The 17,212-nt window shown below is 39.7% G+C and overlaps 1 protein-coding gene across 1 annotated transcript; it reads right to left on the bottom strand.

Moving 5' to 3' along the window:
* Positions 1-121: 121 nt before the first annotated feature.
* On the bottom strand, positions 122-2,414 carry rfc3 (replication factor C (activator 1) 3). Its single transcript, XM_033978979.2, has 9 exons — positions 2,213-2,414; positions 1,979-2,116; positions 1,835-1,902; positions 1,667-1,764; positions 1,391-1,572; positions 1,182-1,318; positions 996-1,094; positions 532-601; positions 122-455 (listed from the first exon to the last, which is right to left on the bottom strand). Exons 1-9 carry the CDS (start codon positions 2,297-2,299, stop codon positions 264-266), a joined length of 1,071 nt encoding a protein of 356 aa, XP_033834870.1. The 5' UTR covers positions 2,300-2,414; the 3' UTR covers positions 122-263.
* Positions 2,415-17,212: the final 14,798 nt, after the last annotated feature.

Here is a 17,212-nt window from a genome sequence, read left to right as displayed (position 1 = left end):
ATTATGATTTTGTTGAAATAATTAAGTAATAGTAATTTATTGTGGAAAAATTTTATATATATATATATATATATATATATATATATATATATATAAATAATAAGAACCTACAAACAAAAGTCCAAGCATGCATTTTTTTATTAAACGGGCATCTGCATATGTCTGAAATGAATTATGGAAGCTATCACAATCCCAAATTTGCTAGTGCTGTAGAGGTTTAAAGCCAACAGTCATCCTTTTTTGGCAAAGTACAACAAGTATTTTTAAAACATCATGGCATCCAGTCCATCCTCCATAAATTTCTTGTAGATGGCCATAAACTTGGCGACAAAAGCCTCCAGATGAAAGATGGCTTTGCTTCCCAGCTGCAGCCTGTGTTCGTAGTGCGCTGCCATATGAGCCACTTCAGTCTTCAAATGGCCATCACAGTTGCTGAGCAGTTCATTTACAAGACCCTGAGAGTGGAAAATTGTCAAATGAATATAGAATTGGGAACAAATACAATAAAAGGTGAATACAAAAAAAAAGTACCTTCATAATCATATCAGGTGGGATGCAGTGAGTCAAGAGCTCATATAATCTGGCACGCACCTCCAGCAATCTAAAAGAAGAGCAAGTAAAAGGCAGGAGAACAACTACAATTTTAATAGTTTTAGTGCTATAAATATTGGGGAGAGCAACCATTAACTCAATGTGTGTTTCACAAGTGCCCTCTTTAGAAATGGATAATATTTTCAAGTAGCAACAATAGATGTCAAGGATAAGATTGGGAGAAAATTATTTTTAAAATGCTTCAAACAGAGCAGATTAAAATCAAAATGGAACAAACTTATATTTAAATATATTACAAGTTTAGCACATTTCAGGTACATTGCCAAAACATCCATTGTCGCCATCAAGAGATTTATTGCTGTTAATATCACCCGCTACTGGTTCACTTTGCATTCTAACTTCTGTTACTGTAATCCACATACGGTCGTAATCATGCGTTTTACCTTTGAGGACTTTGCTGGCTCACAATTGCATTGGCAGTCTCCCTCAGATAAACCTCCCAGTCAGTCTCTGGAACATCCTGGTCTGCTGAGAATGGATACCTAAACACAGAATAATAAATGTCATAATGTAGACTGTCCAGCACATAAAGTACTATAACAGGTATGAATTAGCAGATCCATTCTTACTGTTGCACTCTACAGGCTTCACACATTAAAATAGCTTTGCGCAGATTACGACCAGACTTTTCAGATATTTGCTTTGCCAATTCAGGAGGAAGTAGAAGCCCCTCTTTTTTGCACACAGCAGCCAAAACACTACACACCTAGAAAACATGAAAACAGTGAATGACAAACAATAGTTTTAACTAACAATGTTAAAAAGATACGTTTCTCACCTCTTCTGTACTCGGAAGAGGCACTCTGACAGCCAGACATCGACTTCTGATTGGGCCGATGACTTTAGAGGTGGAATTACAGCAGAGGATAAGGCGGCAGGTGGACATGTACTTCTCCATGGTGCGACGCAAAGCATGCTGGGCATCTTTGGTGAGCCTGTCCACTTCAGTTAGTAGGACCACTAAGATTTGAATAGACAAACACATTTAGGCAAAGAAGCAATGGCATTATATACATAATTATATACATATTTACCCTTATGGAAAGACAAATACCTTTGAAGTCTCTCTGAGTGTTTGACTGGATTTGCTGGGACTGAGCTACTGTTTTTATCAGCTCCTGAATCACAACACGGTCCTGATTTCCTGCATCACTAAAGACAACACAACAAATAGCTTCATATCCATATGTATTTCTATAAGTTAATAAAAGTTGACATTTACCTGGGATTAACTTCCAAGTGATAATTGCTTGCTATCGTATTGATTTCAATTTTCTTCTTTGATGGAGCCTACACACACAAAAAGCACCATTAACAGTGAACATAAACAACAGTTCTGCTTCATAATGTGCTCATTTTGTCTCACCACAATACTTTGATGCTCGATTCGCAGTTTCTCCACTCCAGCTCCATACAGCTCCCTCAACAAACACATTATACGGGTTTTCTTTCCAGATCCCGAGGGGCCATACACTAACAAATGTGGGAAGTCGCCACATTGGACCTAAGAGTACACAAATATCACCTGTAGATCCATTATGTGTACACAGGTCTTTCATAAGCAGAAAGCTATGCTAAACGTGGTGCTAACAGTTCTTACCAGGTTTTTCAGCTGCGCAGCTTGCTCTCTGTGATAGTCCAGTTTGGCGAGGGAGTTGGGTCTGTATTTATCCACCCACAAACTCATTTTTTTTCTCTTAGATTAATCAACAAATGCACTTAATTGTGGATGTTGTTGACAGAAGCGCCTCAGCAGCTCTCCCGCGAAATCTCAAACAGGAAGCGCGCGCTGCTCCTCCTTCACGACCTACGGACACTCCACCAGGACAAAAGTGTCACCGCGCGATCGCTTTTTTACTTTTGGTGCTCAAATTTCACAAGCGGATGCTCTTCGTAAACGATGAGCTGACGGCACAAAAGGTCAAGGTCTTTTACCTATATTTCAAGATATATTATGTTAAGATGTAAGATGTGATCTGTTGTAGCTAAAGCTAGATCTGTTATATAATATGCTATTTCTTTGTATTAGTGTGTGTGCAGTTTTTACAGATGTTAAGGATTTTGCAAACTTTAGACTGGTTCATAACATCTGCACAAAAAGACTAGTAAAAGCATTTTACATTATACGCTGAGCCTGGACATAAGAATAAAAAAATAAATAAGTAAATATATATATATATATATATATATATATATATATATATATATATATATATATATATATATATATATATATATATATATATATATAAACACTAAATAATATTGCTCTCCTCATTTATTTCACTTGATTTGTCTTTTACTGAAACAATATTGAAATTTCTCAATTTCAATACTAAGGAATAGGCTCAATACTCTACATAAATACCACAATGATAATTAAGAATGGTCTTTTTAAAAACAACATACAGCACAAAATAATAGTACTTATAATGTTACTATGTGGTCTTATACTTGTTCTGATGAAGTTCAAGGTCATCCTAAAATTTTGATTCAGTACTTGCTCAAATGAGTATTTACTTTGAATCAATAGCAGTTATAGTATTTGTGTTTTGACACTTTTTACAGTTTACATTGTTCACCCTTATCCTCCTCTTTATCATTTCACCTGGAGCCTCACTGTGGTAACTGTATTTCTGTGACAGGAATGTTGAGTACGAGGAGCGTGTCTCTGCAGGTTGGCGTAGCTTGCATTGAACTGCAGGTCTGAGGTAAATTGATGTGCATCTGTCATCGCTGTAACATACTGTAGCATGGTGTAAAATGGCGGGGGGGGGGGGGTTGTTCTAGTAACCATAGAGTAACCATATAAAAAGTTATAGGACTAAATCAGGGTAAATCAAGCACAATGCAGGTCTACAAAAAAAAACTAATCCAGTGCAGATTTGAACTAGAACTTGGACCAAAGCAATAACTGAACTGAACCTAAACTTTGACCAACTGTAAACCATGTCAAAATCAGGACCAAATCAAGATTGAAACAGTATTTAAGTAGAACAAAATTAGTCCTACCACTGTTTGAAAGCAGCTGCTTAAAGGTTAATAATCCACTTTGCTTCTACATCCTTCAGTCAATAAAATATATTTAGTAGCAATTTGTGGTGATATTATCCCCATCACAAGAATTTTAAATCACACTGGTGTTTCCTAATGGCATGTACCCGAAGAAATAAAAAGTAGTTTAAACATACATATTTTTTTGCTTGTATATGACACTCCAGGAGCAGGCCTCAACAAGCAGGATCATCTCAAGGTTAAGGTGCAAATAGCAGGTCTTTGCTCTTGACCAATGACAACATGAAATTCAGTGTTTGCCAGCAAACTCTTGGAATTCCTCAGTCCTCTGAGAGCTGTTTAAAAGTCTTATTTATCTTAAGTCTCAGTCAGTTTTTGCAGTTGCTCAAAATAGCCTAATTTGAGAGATTTAGTGAAGTAAATGATTCAAGCATTACCTCATGTGTTTGATGGAATGCGCTTCCCAGGTGAAATTCTTTAGCTTCAGGCCAAATTATACAGCAATAATGTAAAAGAGTCAAGAGACGCATTTTTCAAATCCTAAGTCAAGTCTATACAGCTAAATGCACAAACCGTTTTTAAAGCCAGTTTTCACACTATTGCTTTGCACTTGTTGTCCATGTGCTTTGGTCATAAAACAACACACTGCACACGGTTATACAAACACCTGCCTGTGTCTCGCTGAGGTAATGTAGGAGGGCAGAGCATTCCTCTGCACTTCTCTCCTCCCCTCCTTACTTTGCGCGTTCATATCTCTTCAAGGTAAACTCGGTGGATTTGTGACACAAGCTGCACATCAATGAAATACTTCCCCTGGATCAAAGGACACAACCACCTCCAAGTGATGTGTTTTGGATGACAGCATGGGTATGTACCTGTAAACTATATTTTGTAGTATAGATATCTGCATAACACTATTTATAACTGATTATATTTTAATGTCTGTTATGTTGACAGTGGGTACATTGTAAAGCACATATTCTAAAAATATGATTTTAGCTCTGTAAAAGGATTGACTGAAATGTTTAAACTAATCCATTATGATGATAATGGTGAGTTATTTGATTTTTGACTGTGTCCATCCCTGATCCAGATATAAAGACCTAAAGAAAGAATTAATGTTTAAAAATACTATATAAAATTTACATATAAAACAAAATATCATTACATTTAAAGATTTCTGATGATCAGCCTTGGTTTGACTGGAGTTACAAAGCAATAAACATGTTAGGCAAGTGAAAAAATACTCACCAGGAAAAAAGTTTGTGTTTTAAATAAAATACATTTGTCAGACAAAATCCTTTGAGCTGCAGGGAGATGACAACTTCTTTGGTTGCAATAATTTCCTGCAGCTGAGACATTTTTTTCCATTGTCCTACTTGGACAATTACTTATACAGTTTCATTACTACTACTGCAGTTAACCTTTACACTTCAGTACAGTATGTATGTGTTAGCAGTTATTAAGCTTGGTAGCTTAGCTCAGACTTAAAATCCACTGCCTGTAGACATGAGGTAAGGACAAGGATTGTGTTTTTGTGATGAAATGGACCAATAAACTTGTCTAGGCACTGCTATCTCCATCTGTATTGACTGTACACTACCGCTCTGTTTATGGATACCAATATGAATCATCTCACATACCTCATAGAGATAATGGAATGTAGTTTTATGTGGTTTTCCCTTTTTAGATTTACATAATTTGAATACTTGGTGGATAGCTAATGAGATTTATTTAAAGAAATACCTTATGGTTCCCTTAGGGCAATTTCGTATTTGACCCATCCGTCAATGCCACTGGGGCAACCAGTCAGGGGCAGGGGACCCTTTTCCAGTATTTAACTCCAGTATTTAAATTGAGCTTGATATGAACTTCATAGCTGTAGGAATAATCTATTGTGCATGCTCAAACCAAATAAAAAAAAATATTTGTCACCACTTTGTAAATAATAATTTTCTTTTTCTTTTTACAGCTCAACTTTGAGAGACAACTTTTAAACATTCACATCTGGCTCTTGAATAAACATGATAAACTAATTGCTGTCCTATAGCAGCTTAACCCCCTCTGACAGATCATCAGGCTCAGTTAATAGGGCCTATAGAGCAAATTGCCATCAAAATCTTGTCAGATACAGACGACTAGTGATGCATGACAGCCCAGTGGCAGCTCTGCTTATCGAGCAGCGGTTTAACAAACCCGAGTACCCCGAGGCGGTCACTCTCCCTCCAGTAAAACTACAAGGTCAAGTTCTGGCTCTTACCCAAGCCTCTAATAACTGCAACATCATGTCTGAGCCTGTCCCTTTGCTAAAACGTGTCCCCGATTCACTGGACAACAATACTCACAGTGGGATAGAGCAGGACACAGAGAGCCCTTCTTCTTGGGAATTAAATAGCATGGACAAAATGCGAAATTTGGAGGATCCCTTTGTAACTAATGCAGAGCCATCACCAACTGAAGACAATGAAGACTCTCTATTAAAAGAGCGCTATGTAGCTACTAAGTTTAATTTTCCAATTTCACTTATAGACAGTGACAAATCCTCCCATAATGATCTTGATGTCAAAGATGAAGACGGCATAACGTCACCAGATTCAATGCCTGAGGACTACCCACATGATCTGCTAAGGATAGTAAAACACAAACCAAGCGCTATTGTGTTTTCTGATTTTGATCACAGCCCTGAAAATCAAGCCATCTTCCCCAATGAGAGCTCTAAAGTCAGTGGAGGATCATCTTCCTCGTCCACTACAGAAGGGAGTGAAGAGGAGGAGGATGATGATGATTTTCCTGAAGCTTCACAATATAAGGAATTCCTGGTCAGTCGTCGCCGTAGAAACTTGAGCAGGAACAGGAAGTGCTTGAGGAAGAGACAGGATGCCCAGCCTAGTAGCACTTGTGGTTGGCAAAAGACCACTACCACCGGCAGCAGCAACGCAAGCAGCAAGGGCCGAATTCAGTCTACAGGTGGAGACAAGGAAATACAGCAGGACAATGGCAAAGAGGTAAGAGAAACAAGACTGATATACATTGCTAGCTCAAAAGTCATTTATTTAAGTTGCTGTCAGTATGTATTCATTATAGTGTCTGTCTATTTGATTTGATGTAATATAAGCAGACTCCACCAGATGGCAGCATATGAATGTCATGGTAGAGTAGATCCACATTTTTATCTGCTGCAGTTTTTTATCTTCTACTCTTCTAAATACACCAGCCAGGGTCAACAGTTTTGAAGTATCACTCTATAACTTGGTAAAATGCATTTCTCCGGTTAAAGAATGACTGTACAAAAGGATCTTGTATATTGTGCACTGTCATCTTGAATAACTGAACATTTTGAGAGATTAGACGAGATTGTTACAAAGTATTTTTAGTTTACATTTTTGCCTTAGCTTTAGTCACAGTTTTCACATTGAAAGTGATAGCACAAATGTCAGATAGATCAGGCTCTAAGTGGATGCCAGCCTACCCACAACATTCTCATATAGGATTAATTTATACATTAAATTATATTAATGAGTGAAAATAATGTGCGTGATTGTGGTAATAGTTCTAGACTATTGTTTTGGTTGAATTTCTGATGACTTGATTGAATAATTGATGATTTTGTGCGTATGTGAGTCTTTGAAATTGAAAAAGAAAGTTCCACATTTGTGTCTAGTTGCGAGTGGGAATGGTCACTCACATTTTGTCAGGTTTCGTAAATTCCTTCCATTTTCCTGGGGCCGGTCCATCTACAGACTGCCCAGTGCCAGGTCATTATTATAATCCTGCACCTGTCGTACTGCACCCCTGTCCTGTTGGCACCATCCCAGTCTAACCTCTGCCTCTCTCTGTGCCCCTTTGCCTCTTATAAACACTTGTTCTCCCTGTGCAGCTTTTGTCCTGCTGTTGCTCTCAGACTCTTTCTCAAACTTATTGGCTGTTCACATTCAAATACATGTAAAGTCAGAAAGGACCCTTTGTGACTGCGCATTCTTGAGATATTTATGCCCAGGTCATTTAGTCACAGTGCATTACTGAGGAATAACTTTCACTTGGAATAATTTGAGTAATTTGTGAAGGTATATATAACTAAATTAAATGTATGCATGAATTTACTGTGTAATCTGTGTATCAAATGTAGGCCTATATTAAAGTTGCACTATATAACTTTTCTGGCACCTGCTTGTCTCCATCATGGAGATGTTATTGCTTTGCCTGAGATGTTCCACAGTATGGCATTAAACTCATTTATCTTGCATTTATTCAATTACAGGTGTTGTTAAACCAAATGCCTTTTTGCTCTGTGAGGGGTCACCTCTCCACAGACCTGATCTGTAAATTGGCACCTTTAAGGGAGGTTATTGAGGCAGTTAGATAATAGATTATACAACTAAAAGATCAGCTAACTTTTTCACACACCAAGTTAGTGGCTGTGTGACTCCTCAGACAAGTCAGTGTAAATATTAAAAGCACTTGTTGGAGTGTGTGTTAAAGGTAGAAAGGAAAAGGCTTTGAGGCTTCTTCTCTTGTGAGAACAGTGAGAGGGAAAAGGCTGATTAACATTTCATGGCCTTTGAGATCACTCTTACATTAACTACATGACTCTGTTCTATTATATAGTTATTCATAGTTATATTTACTATAGTTGCATTGTTAAAACCCATGTAAGTCTCAACTTCCTAAGTAGTAGTGATAATATATATTATTATGTATAATAATATTATATAGTATAATATTTATCCCTGTTTTAGGCCTATTCTTCTAGTATTGTACTGGTAGTCCTAGTATAAACCCGGGTTAGATTCTTCTTTTTGTTTAGCCTGTTTTTTATCAGTTACATGTCAAGTCAATAGTGTATGTGTTATACTCCATATTCCATTTAGGTCTAAAATAGTTTAACACATTTCTCTCTCCCCTTAGTTGAAACCTGTCCTGCAAATTGAGAGTTAAAAATAGCTCAGAGTACACAGCCCCTCAGTGTCCATGAGTGAGATGTGGGGGCTGCAGCTACACAGGAAATGACTGAACTGCCAGGCCGTTAATGTAGATATTTTCTAGACTAGGTTTGGGCACAGGCAGTGTTTGCGAGTGGGTGGGTACTGGGTAAAGGGGGTTGAGGGGGAGAGGGGGTGCATGTATGTGAGTGCTGTTTGGTCTTGAAGCTCCTCAAAAGGCCCTATGTTTTGCTATCAGCCTCTGGTGCTCTGGGATTGACCGAAACAAAGCAGTTTGTTCATTTCCTGAAGCCGCCAAACAAGTGTGTCTCAGTTATAGTTCTGTTCTGAGGAGAGGGACAATTCAGCTAAAGGCTAAAGCATGTTACAGCATATTTATTACATAACTATCTTAACAAAGTGGTCTTTCATCCCTTGTATTAATTTAAATGTTTCAGTTATTTGTCCAGTGCCCGCCAAACATGTTTCTCATCATTGGAGAAGAGCGTAAAGCAGATAACCTCTGGATTGGTTATATAGCTACATTAATCCAGGTGCTTGCAGTTATTTTGGTAAGCCACAGCTGCCCAGTCTCCTGGCTGCCGATCTGCGCTTACAGCCCCCCTCCAACTATCACCTATCACTCACCCATTCTATTATTTTATTGATTTTTTTAATTAAAAATCATTCTGTCCATTTAGTCCAACATTTAGTGGAGCAGTTGGAAGAATGAGTAACTTTTTGTTAAATCACCCATATGTTTTTATTTAGGCAGCTAAAGGACCTGATTGACTAAAATCAATTAGAGGCATTACTCATACTCATTAACTTTGCATCAATAGAGATTTCATATATAACAGTATTTATATCTGTCTCCACAACTTTGTCATTCAAAGTTTGTGCCGGCTAAAGTCATTTTACCAATAGTACGTCTGTGCTCTACAATAATGTCTTTGAGAAGGTGTCACCTCCTCCACACTCCACAGCTTTAAACTCTAAAACAAAGTGCTCATGTGTGAAAGCCGCCCAGTGTCCAACCCTGGTAATCAGAACTGCTTAATGCAAATAAAATGCTTTTTGTGGGACCAAAGAAAGGTGTCTGTTCAAGTGTAGTCCTCAAGTTTACTTTAGACTAACCCATGTTTTTTGTCTTGTTTTAGGGGGCTGATGATGACTCTATGGCAGTCATGATGAAGAAGTTGGATCAGATCAACAACAGGATCCAAGATGCTAGCTCCTCCCTCTCAGACTCCCTCGAACCAGACGGGGAACCACTAAACACTCAGGTATACTTTATTAAGGGTCAGTAAGATGCACTATACTTAACCTACTCCCCTAACCTCAAAGCCTAACTTTAACCTAAATGAACCCATGTATTTATGTGCAAAATCTGACTCAACTTGCACACACCTTACACTCTCTGATGAGATGAAGTTTTTGCACCTTGTTTTGGATTATATGAGGTATTATATGTGCTTCAGTTTTCTGTATTTTATTTTTAATGTTAAAGTATACTGTAAGAATAAGTGGTAAGGTCATACCATGAGCTCAGAGCATACCACACAAAAGTCAAAAGCCTTAGACTTGCAGACGTTCCTCTGTTTAAAAGGCAACGCATTAATTACAAATAATAGCCTAAGACTGGCTGCTGTCCAGTCCTGCTGTTTTTCTGCCAGTAAAACCTCTTTACATTTGGCAACAACATCAATCTCCCATACACAGTAAGTGCTCAGCTCATTGCAGTTTATGGGGATTTTTATCTAATATGTACTAGTGGTTAATTTTCACCATATTAATACTGTTTTGGTTGTGTACAGTAACAAATATTAATAAAATAGCAAATACATTTTACTTCTAAATCAGTAATATGTATTTTGGCAACAATAGCATGGCAACATCGCTTTTAAAGATATCTTGAGTCTAATAGATTCATACCCAAATGCACTTGCTGCATGCTTATCTGGTTCAATAAATGTTTGTGTGTGCGTGTGTGTTGAAATATGTTACGCCATTAAATTGTGAAATCAAAAATTGTTAGTTTACATTACATTACATTACAGTATGCTCTGCTTTTCTTTAAATTGACCAATTTTAACAACTTTCATGTATATAAAGTTGGCTATTCCACATGTTTAAAGGTTTAAGTTTTGGAAACACCTTTAGCTTTTTACTCTGCTGTACATTCCCGCTGGCTCATTATGCTTACCACGTGTAAATCTACTAACCTCAAATAGCTCTTAAACCAACAAAAGTGAGCCAAAGGAATCCCCATAAAATAAAATATTCTCTTAAAAGAGGCAGGATTTAATCAAACTCATTTTAAAGTCTGTAGAGTCGACCAAACCTCACACATTTCTACCAGGTTGGATCACTGGGTTACATAATGTGGTTGTACAAGATGTTAATTTATTCAAAGGCTATGAAGTGAGATATATTGCATGTTATAATATTGAAACAAATTTATGACTCAATAACCCTAAAGGTTTTCTAATTGTATAATATAAAAAAAAAAAACCAATAAATACATAGAAGAAATCAGGCATTTTTGTAGTTACTTGTATTCACCTCTCTATAGCTAAAATCTAACCGAATAGAACAGAAAAATAATCCATGATAAATATTGCCCACCAAAATATATTCATTCCAGCTATCATTTACTGAAGTGAACAAAGCTGAATAGTAATTATTGGGACAGGCAAAGACACAAGCAGTTGCCAGAACCCTCACCTGGAAAGTTACACGGCACCTTTAAGAATTTGCCAATAAATAAAGAAAAAACTTACAAAAGCAAAAGTTAATGCTGCCCTAATGATAGCTGTAGATCACTTCTAAATATAATATGAGCGACATTGTGCATAGTCTTTACTTGAATATTATGATCAATAAAACTAAAGATGATTCGTGCAGCTGTTCGCCCTGCTGTGAAAAAGGAGAATGGACCCATTTATACTGAAAAATGTCAAATATTTATGGGGTAGTAAAAATGTAGTGACCTCAGCCCAGCTCAGAAATGCATAACCTTTTTATGTCTCCGAGGCGACACTGGGTGCTGCAAGTGTCTTCATCCATTTTTAACAAAGGCTGTGTCCGATCCGAAGAATGCTTTGAATGCTTTGAATGTGAGAAACTGAAGTGATTACAGCTCTATGAAAGATGTTCACGCACAGATATCATCCCACATGGCACAATATGGTTTAAGATTAATTAGATATTGGATTAATCAGATGAATAATTGACTATTAAAAGAATAGTTTGTAATAATTGCTTTCTGGACGATACAGACTCTAAAGCACATGCCAAAAGACATTTTTATAACCAAGACAGCAACATTATTATTGGAAATGCCAAAAAAAGGATTAAATAATCTATGATTTTCATCAATAATACCTTTGGATTTATTGGAAATTTGCTGTATTGTATTACAGAGATCCTTTGTGGTTCAGTGAAATTATTATTAACCCCTGAATTTGTGCTATAACACCATCCATCCATCCATTTTCTTCCGCTTATCTGGTGCCGGGTCGTGGGGGCAGCAGTCTAAGCAGGGACTCCCAGACTTCCCTCACCCCAGACACGTCCTCCAGCTTCCCGGTGGGAGCCCAAGGTGTTCCCAGGCCAGCCGAGAGACATAGTCCCTCCAGCTTGTCCTGGGTCTTCCCCAGGGTCTCCTCCTGGTGGGACATGCCCAGAACACCTCCCTAGGGAGGCGTCCAGGAGGCATCCCGAGCAGATACTTGAGCCACCTCAACTGGCTCCTCTTGACGTGTAGGAGCAGTGGCTCTACTCCGAGCTCCTCCCGTGTGACCGATCTCATCACCCTATCCCTAAGGGAGCACCCGGCCACCCTGCAGAGCAAACCCATTTTGGTCATTATCCAGAGCTTATGACCATAGGTGAGGGTTGGAACGTAGATTGACCAGTAAATCGAGAGCTTTGCCTTCCCTCATTCCCGTCCCTCATTCGTGAACAAGACCCCGAGATACTTGAACTTCTCCACTTGAGGCAGAGACTCCTTGCGCACCCGAAGAGGGCAAGCCCCCTTTTCCCGGTCGGGAACCATGGCCTCGGATTTGGAGGAGCTGATTCTCATCCCAGCCGCTTCACACTCGGCCGCAAACCGCCCCAGTGCCTGCTGTAGGTCCTGGCTTGATGAAGCCATCAGGACAACATCATCTGCAATTAGCAGAGATGAGATCCTGTGCTTCCCAAACCAGACTCCCTCCGGCCCCTTACTGCACCTAGAAATTACGTCCATAACTATAATGAACAGAACCGGTGACAAAGGGCAGCCCTGGAGACAAAGGTTAGCCCTGGAGAGTCTAACATGCACCAGGAACAGGTCTGACTTACTGCCGGCAATGCGAAGTGTTTTAACACACTGATATCAAACCAGTGTAGATAGTGGATAGTCAGCAGCTGATTCATTATACTTGCAGGCCTATTCAGGTTACACTTAAGACAAATATGGCTACAACTTGGCTTAGAGCTTACAAGCTAGTAAATTAATTTATGTTTTGGCTTCTGTGTTGGATCTCTGCCCAGGACAGCGTTACTTGGTTAGCCAGGAGCTTAGTATTATAGCTTATTGTCCATTCAAAAAGGATTCTTTCTGTGATGGAGTATTTTAGACAATACCCCTGAAAGGGTTTACATGGTCTGTTGAAAATCTTGCTTTGGGAATGAACCCCATAAAATCTCTCAAAATTTGTCGGGCGGTGGAAGGAATACTTTGAGGATCTCCTCAATCCCACTGTCACGTCTTCTGAGGAGGAAGCAGAAACTGGGGTCCCAGAGGCGAACTCGTCCATCACCCTGGCTGAAGTCACTGAGGTGGTTGGCAAGCTCCTCGGTGGTAAGGCTCCGGGGGTGGACGAGATTCGTCCTGAGTACCTCAAGTCTCTGGATGTTGTGGGGCTGTCTTGGCTGACACGTCTCTGCAACATCGCGTGGCGGTCAGGGACAGTACCTGTGGAATGGCAGACCGGGGTGGTGGTCCCTCTGTATAAGAAGGGGGACCGGAGGGTGTGTTCCAATTACAGGGGAATCACACTCCTCAGCCTTCCCGGTAAGGTCTATTCCAGGGTACTGGAGAGGAGAATCTGACCGATAGTCGAACCTCGGATTCAGGAGGAGCAGTGTGGTTTTTGTCCTGGTCGTGGAACACTGGACCAGCTCTATACTCTCCATCGGGTCCTCGAGGGCTCATGGGAGTATGCCCAACCAGTCCACATGTGTTTTGTGGATCTGGAGAAGGCATTCGACCGTGTCCCTCGTGGTGTCCTTTGGGGGGTGCTCTGGGAGTATGGGGTCCGGGGCTCTTTGCTAAGGGCTGTCCGGTCCCTGTATGACCGGAGCAGGAGCTGTGTCCGCATTGCCGGCAGTAAGTCAGACCTGTTCCCGGTGCATGTTGGACTCCGCCAGGGCTGCCCTTTGTCACCGGTTCTGTTCATTATATTTATGGACAGAATTTCTAGGCGCAGCCAGGGGCCGGAGGGGGCCTGGTTTGGGAACCACAGGATTTCATCTCTGCTGTTTGCAGATGATGTTGTCCTGATGGCTTCTTCGAGCCAGGACCTGCAGCAGGCACTGGGGCGGTTTGCAGCCAAGTGTGAAGCAGCTGGGATGTGAATCAGCTCCTCCAAATCCGAGGCCATGGTTCTCGACCGGAAAAAGGTGGTTTGCTCTCTCCGGGTGGGTGGTGAGTCTCTGCCCCAAGTGGAGGAGTTCAAGTATCTCGGGGTCTTGTTCACGAGTGAGGGAAGGATGGAGCGGGAGATTGACAGGCGGATCGGTGCAGCGTCTGCAGTGATGCGGTCACTGTATCGGTCCGTTGTGGTAAAGAAGGAGCTGAGCCGGAAGGCGAAGCTCTCGATTTACCGGTCAATCTACGTTCCTACCCTCACCTATGGTCATGAGCTCTGGGTAATGACCGAAAGGACAAGATCGCGGATACAAGCGGCTGAAATGGGCTTCCTCCGCAGAGTGGCCGGGCGCACCCTTAGGGATAGGGTGAGGAGCTCGGTCACACGGGAGGAGCTCGGAGTAGAGCCGCTGCTCCTACACGTTGAGAGGAACCAGCTGAGGTGGCTCGGGCATCTGCTCAGGATGCCTCCTGGACGCCTCCCTAGGGAGGTGTTCTGGGCATGTCCCACCGGGAGGAGGCCCCGGGGAAGACCCAGGACACGCTGGAGGGACTATGTCTCTCGGCTGGCCTGGGAACGCCTTGGGGTCCCACCGGAGGAGCTGGAGGACGTGTCCGGGGTGAGGGAAGTCTGGGAATCCCTGCTTAGACTGCTGCCCCCGCGACCCGGCCCCGGATAAAGCGGAAGAAGATGGATGGATGGAATTTAGAAGACTTATAAGAATTATAAAACGAACACTAAAATTAGACAAAGTTGAATTTGGATTTTATTTCTGGGACATAATGTTCTTGATACTTTTTATAGTTACAAAATGTAGCATGACCAAATTGGAAATGGGAAAAAGTCTCCAAGGCCAAAGCACGAAGTTTGAAGACAAACAAGCTTTGTGTGTGGAGTCAAAGGAAAAATGTCTGTCATTTGATCTACTTTGTATACAATGCATTGTGGGATTGGAAGATGTTAACCAAACTCTCACTAAAACACTTAAGTATATTTGATCCATTCTCACCTGGATCTAGATATATTATTATAAATTCTCCCTCCCCACAACTCTAATCCTTAAGCGGTTTCACTATTGGCAGTGGCTGACAGTGGAGTCAAGATTGCTATCTCCATGGAGATAAGCTGTTGACAGGATATTTTAAATAATAAAACAAGTCAGTATTAATCAATTAAAGATAATGTCATATTGTGGAACATTTCAGGCAAAGCAATAACATACAGACAAACAGGGGCAGACCAGCCTAGAAGTTACATAGAACAGCTTTAAAACACTTATATTAACATAAGTGTTACTGTTTTCTTCAATTTTCTGTTGACTTCAATTCTCCTCACTTGGAGTTGCCCACACATTTTTGGACACACTGGTCTTTTACATCTCTCCCTGCTGACATGTGTACAATACTGATCTCATGAAGTCATGCAGCGGCGGGCTTTCCTATGTTGTCATGCACCGAGATACTGGACATGCTGTGATAAAGAGGGTTTTTTTTTAATAGGAGAAGAGTGACGGTATATACTCTGAGTCACAAAACACAGTGATACAGCTGAGAGACGAACATGTGTAAGATAACACATTAAGAACAAACAGCATCTGATATTATCTTTTGCTACATTAGCTTAAAGCCAATAAACTGTTCTTGCATTACCAATTTGAGTAGGCAAGGCAAGTTTATTTATACAGCACAATTCGTACACAAAGTAATTCAAAGTGTTTACAGAATAAGAAAGACATTAAAATCACACAAATCAAAACATAAATAATCACAAATAATCATCATAAAATTAACATTAAAAGAGAAGAGTGCAGAATAAAAACCTTTCAGTAATAGGTACAGCTAAATGGAACTGTTTTGAGCCTGGATTTAAACATTGTCAAAGTAGAGGCCTGTCTCACATCTTCAGCAAGACTGTTCCAGGTTTTAGCTCATTTGGTAATCTAAGTAATTAATCTAAGTAATCTAACCTACTGGAGACAAATGCATGGATAAGTCTCTCTAGTATGATTACATTCAATTTCTATATTAATAATATCTCACAGTTTTCACAATGGCTTCAGTATGTCCCCTTTTTTTTTTCTTCAATTTTGTAGGAATTGTGTAGACAGATATTAAATCTGATTCAATTAGACTCAATAAGGAAAAAAGAATAGTGTGTTGGTCTGAATTATTTTCTCACTGTCAAATTGTAGTGTATATATATATATATATATATATATATATATATATATATATATATATATATATATATATATATATATATATATATATATATATATATATATATATATTTATTTATTTATTTATTTATTTATTTATTTATTTTTTTTTTTTTTTTCTGCAAAATTAAAATTATGGTTTTACTTTTTTTTACAGTTGAGTAATCATAAAATTATTAATAAATAGGAATTAGAAAGGGTCTGAAGTCGCTATTATAAATCTCTCCCTCTTGTCTGTCTCCCCTCTCAGGATGTTCCCATGTTCAGCAGGATGCCTGGTTGTTCCCTGAGTCTGGACCAGGGCAGAGCGTCAGACAAACCTGAGCTACAGAGGCGTCGCTCTCGCCCTCTCACCCGCAGCAGACCACTCACCCGTTCCTCCCTCTCTTCCCCCATGCACCTGCACGCTCGACAGGCCAGGGTGAGTACTGCAGTAACAACTGTATTAATAGCTGGATATAATACTCAATTACAGATGTTGAATCTATTGTAAACAAAAGGTACACAGACAATGTTTTATAGTATATGGTAAAATGGTCACATTTCGGATCAGTGGATCTGAACTACTGTCGCAAACTCTGACAAACTATTATTTCTAAATTCAGTTTACTTCTGATCCCATGGTAAGTTGCAGTTTGTTTTAATGAAATTGCTATGCATACATTTCCAGCTAGACTACATTTCTGGCTTTTTGTATTCCTCAATTAGCTAAATGATAACTAAGGTACATGTCAATTTGCATCTTCCACCATAAAGTATAAACTATATTCTCAAAGATTGACAACATGTCCACTGATAGACCTAGA

Source organism: Periophthalmus magnuspinnatus, chromosome 14 (assembly GCF_009829125.3).
Source record: "Periophthalmus magnuspinnatus isolate fPerMag1 chromosome 14, fPerMag1.2.pri, whole genome shotgun sequence".
In the NCBI taxonomy this organism is placed as follows: domain Eukaryota; kingdom Metazoa; phylum Chordata; class Actinopteri; order Gobiiformes; family Gobiidae; genus Periophthalmus; species Periophthalmus magnuspinnatus.
The sequence above is the reverse complement of the archived record's forward strand: the minus strand, read 5'-3'. Positions and strand labels throughout refer to the sequence as shown.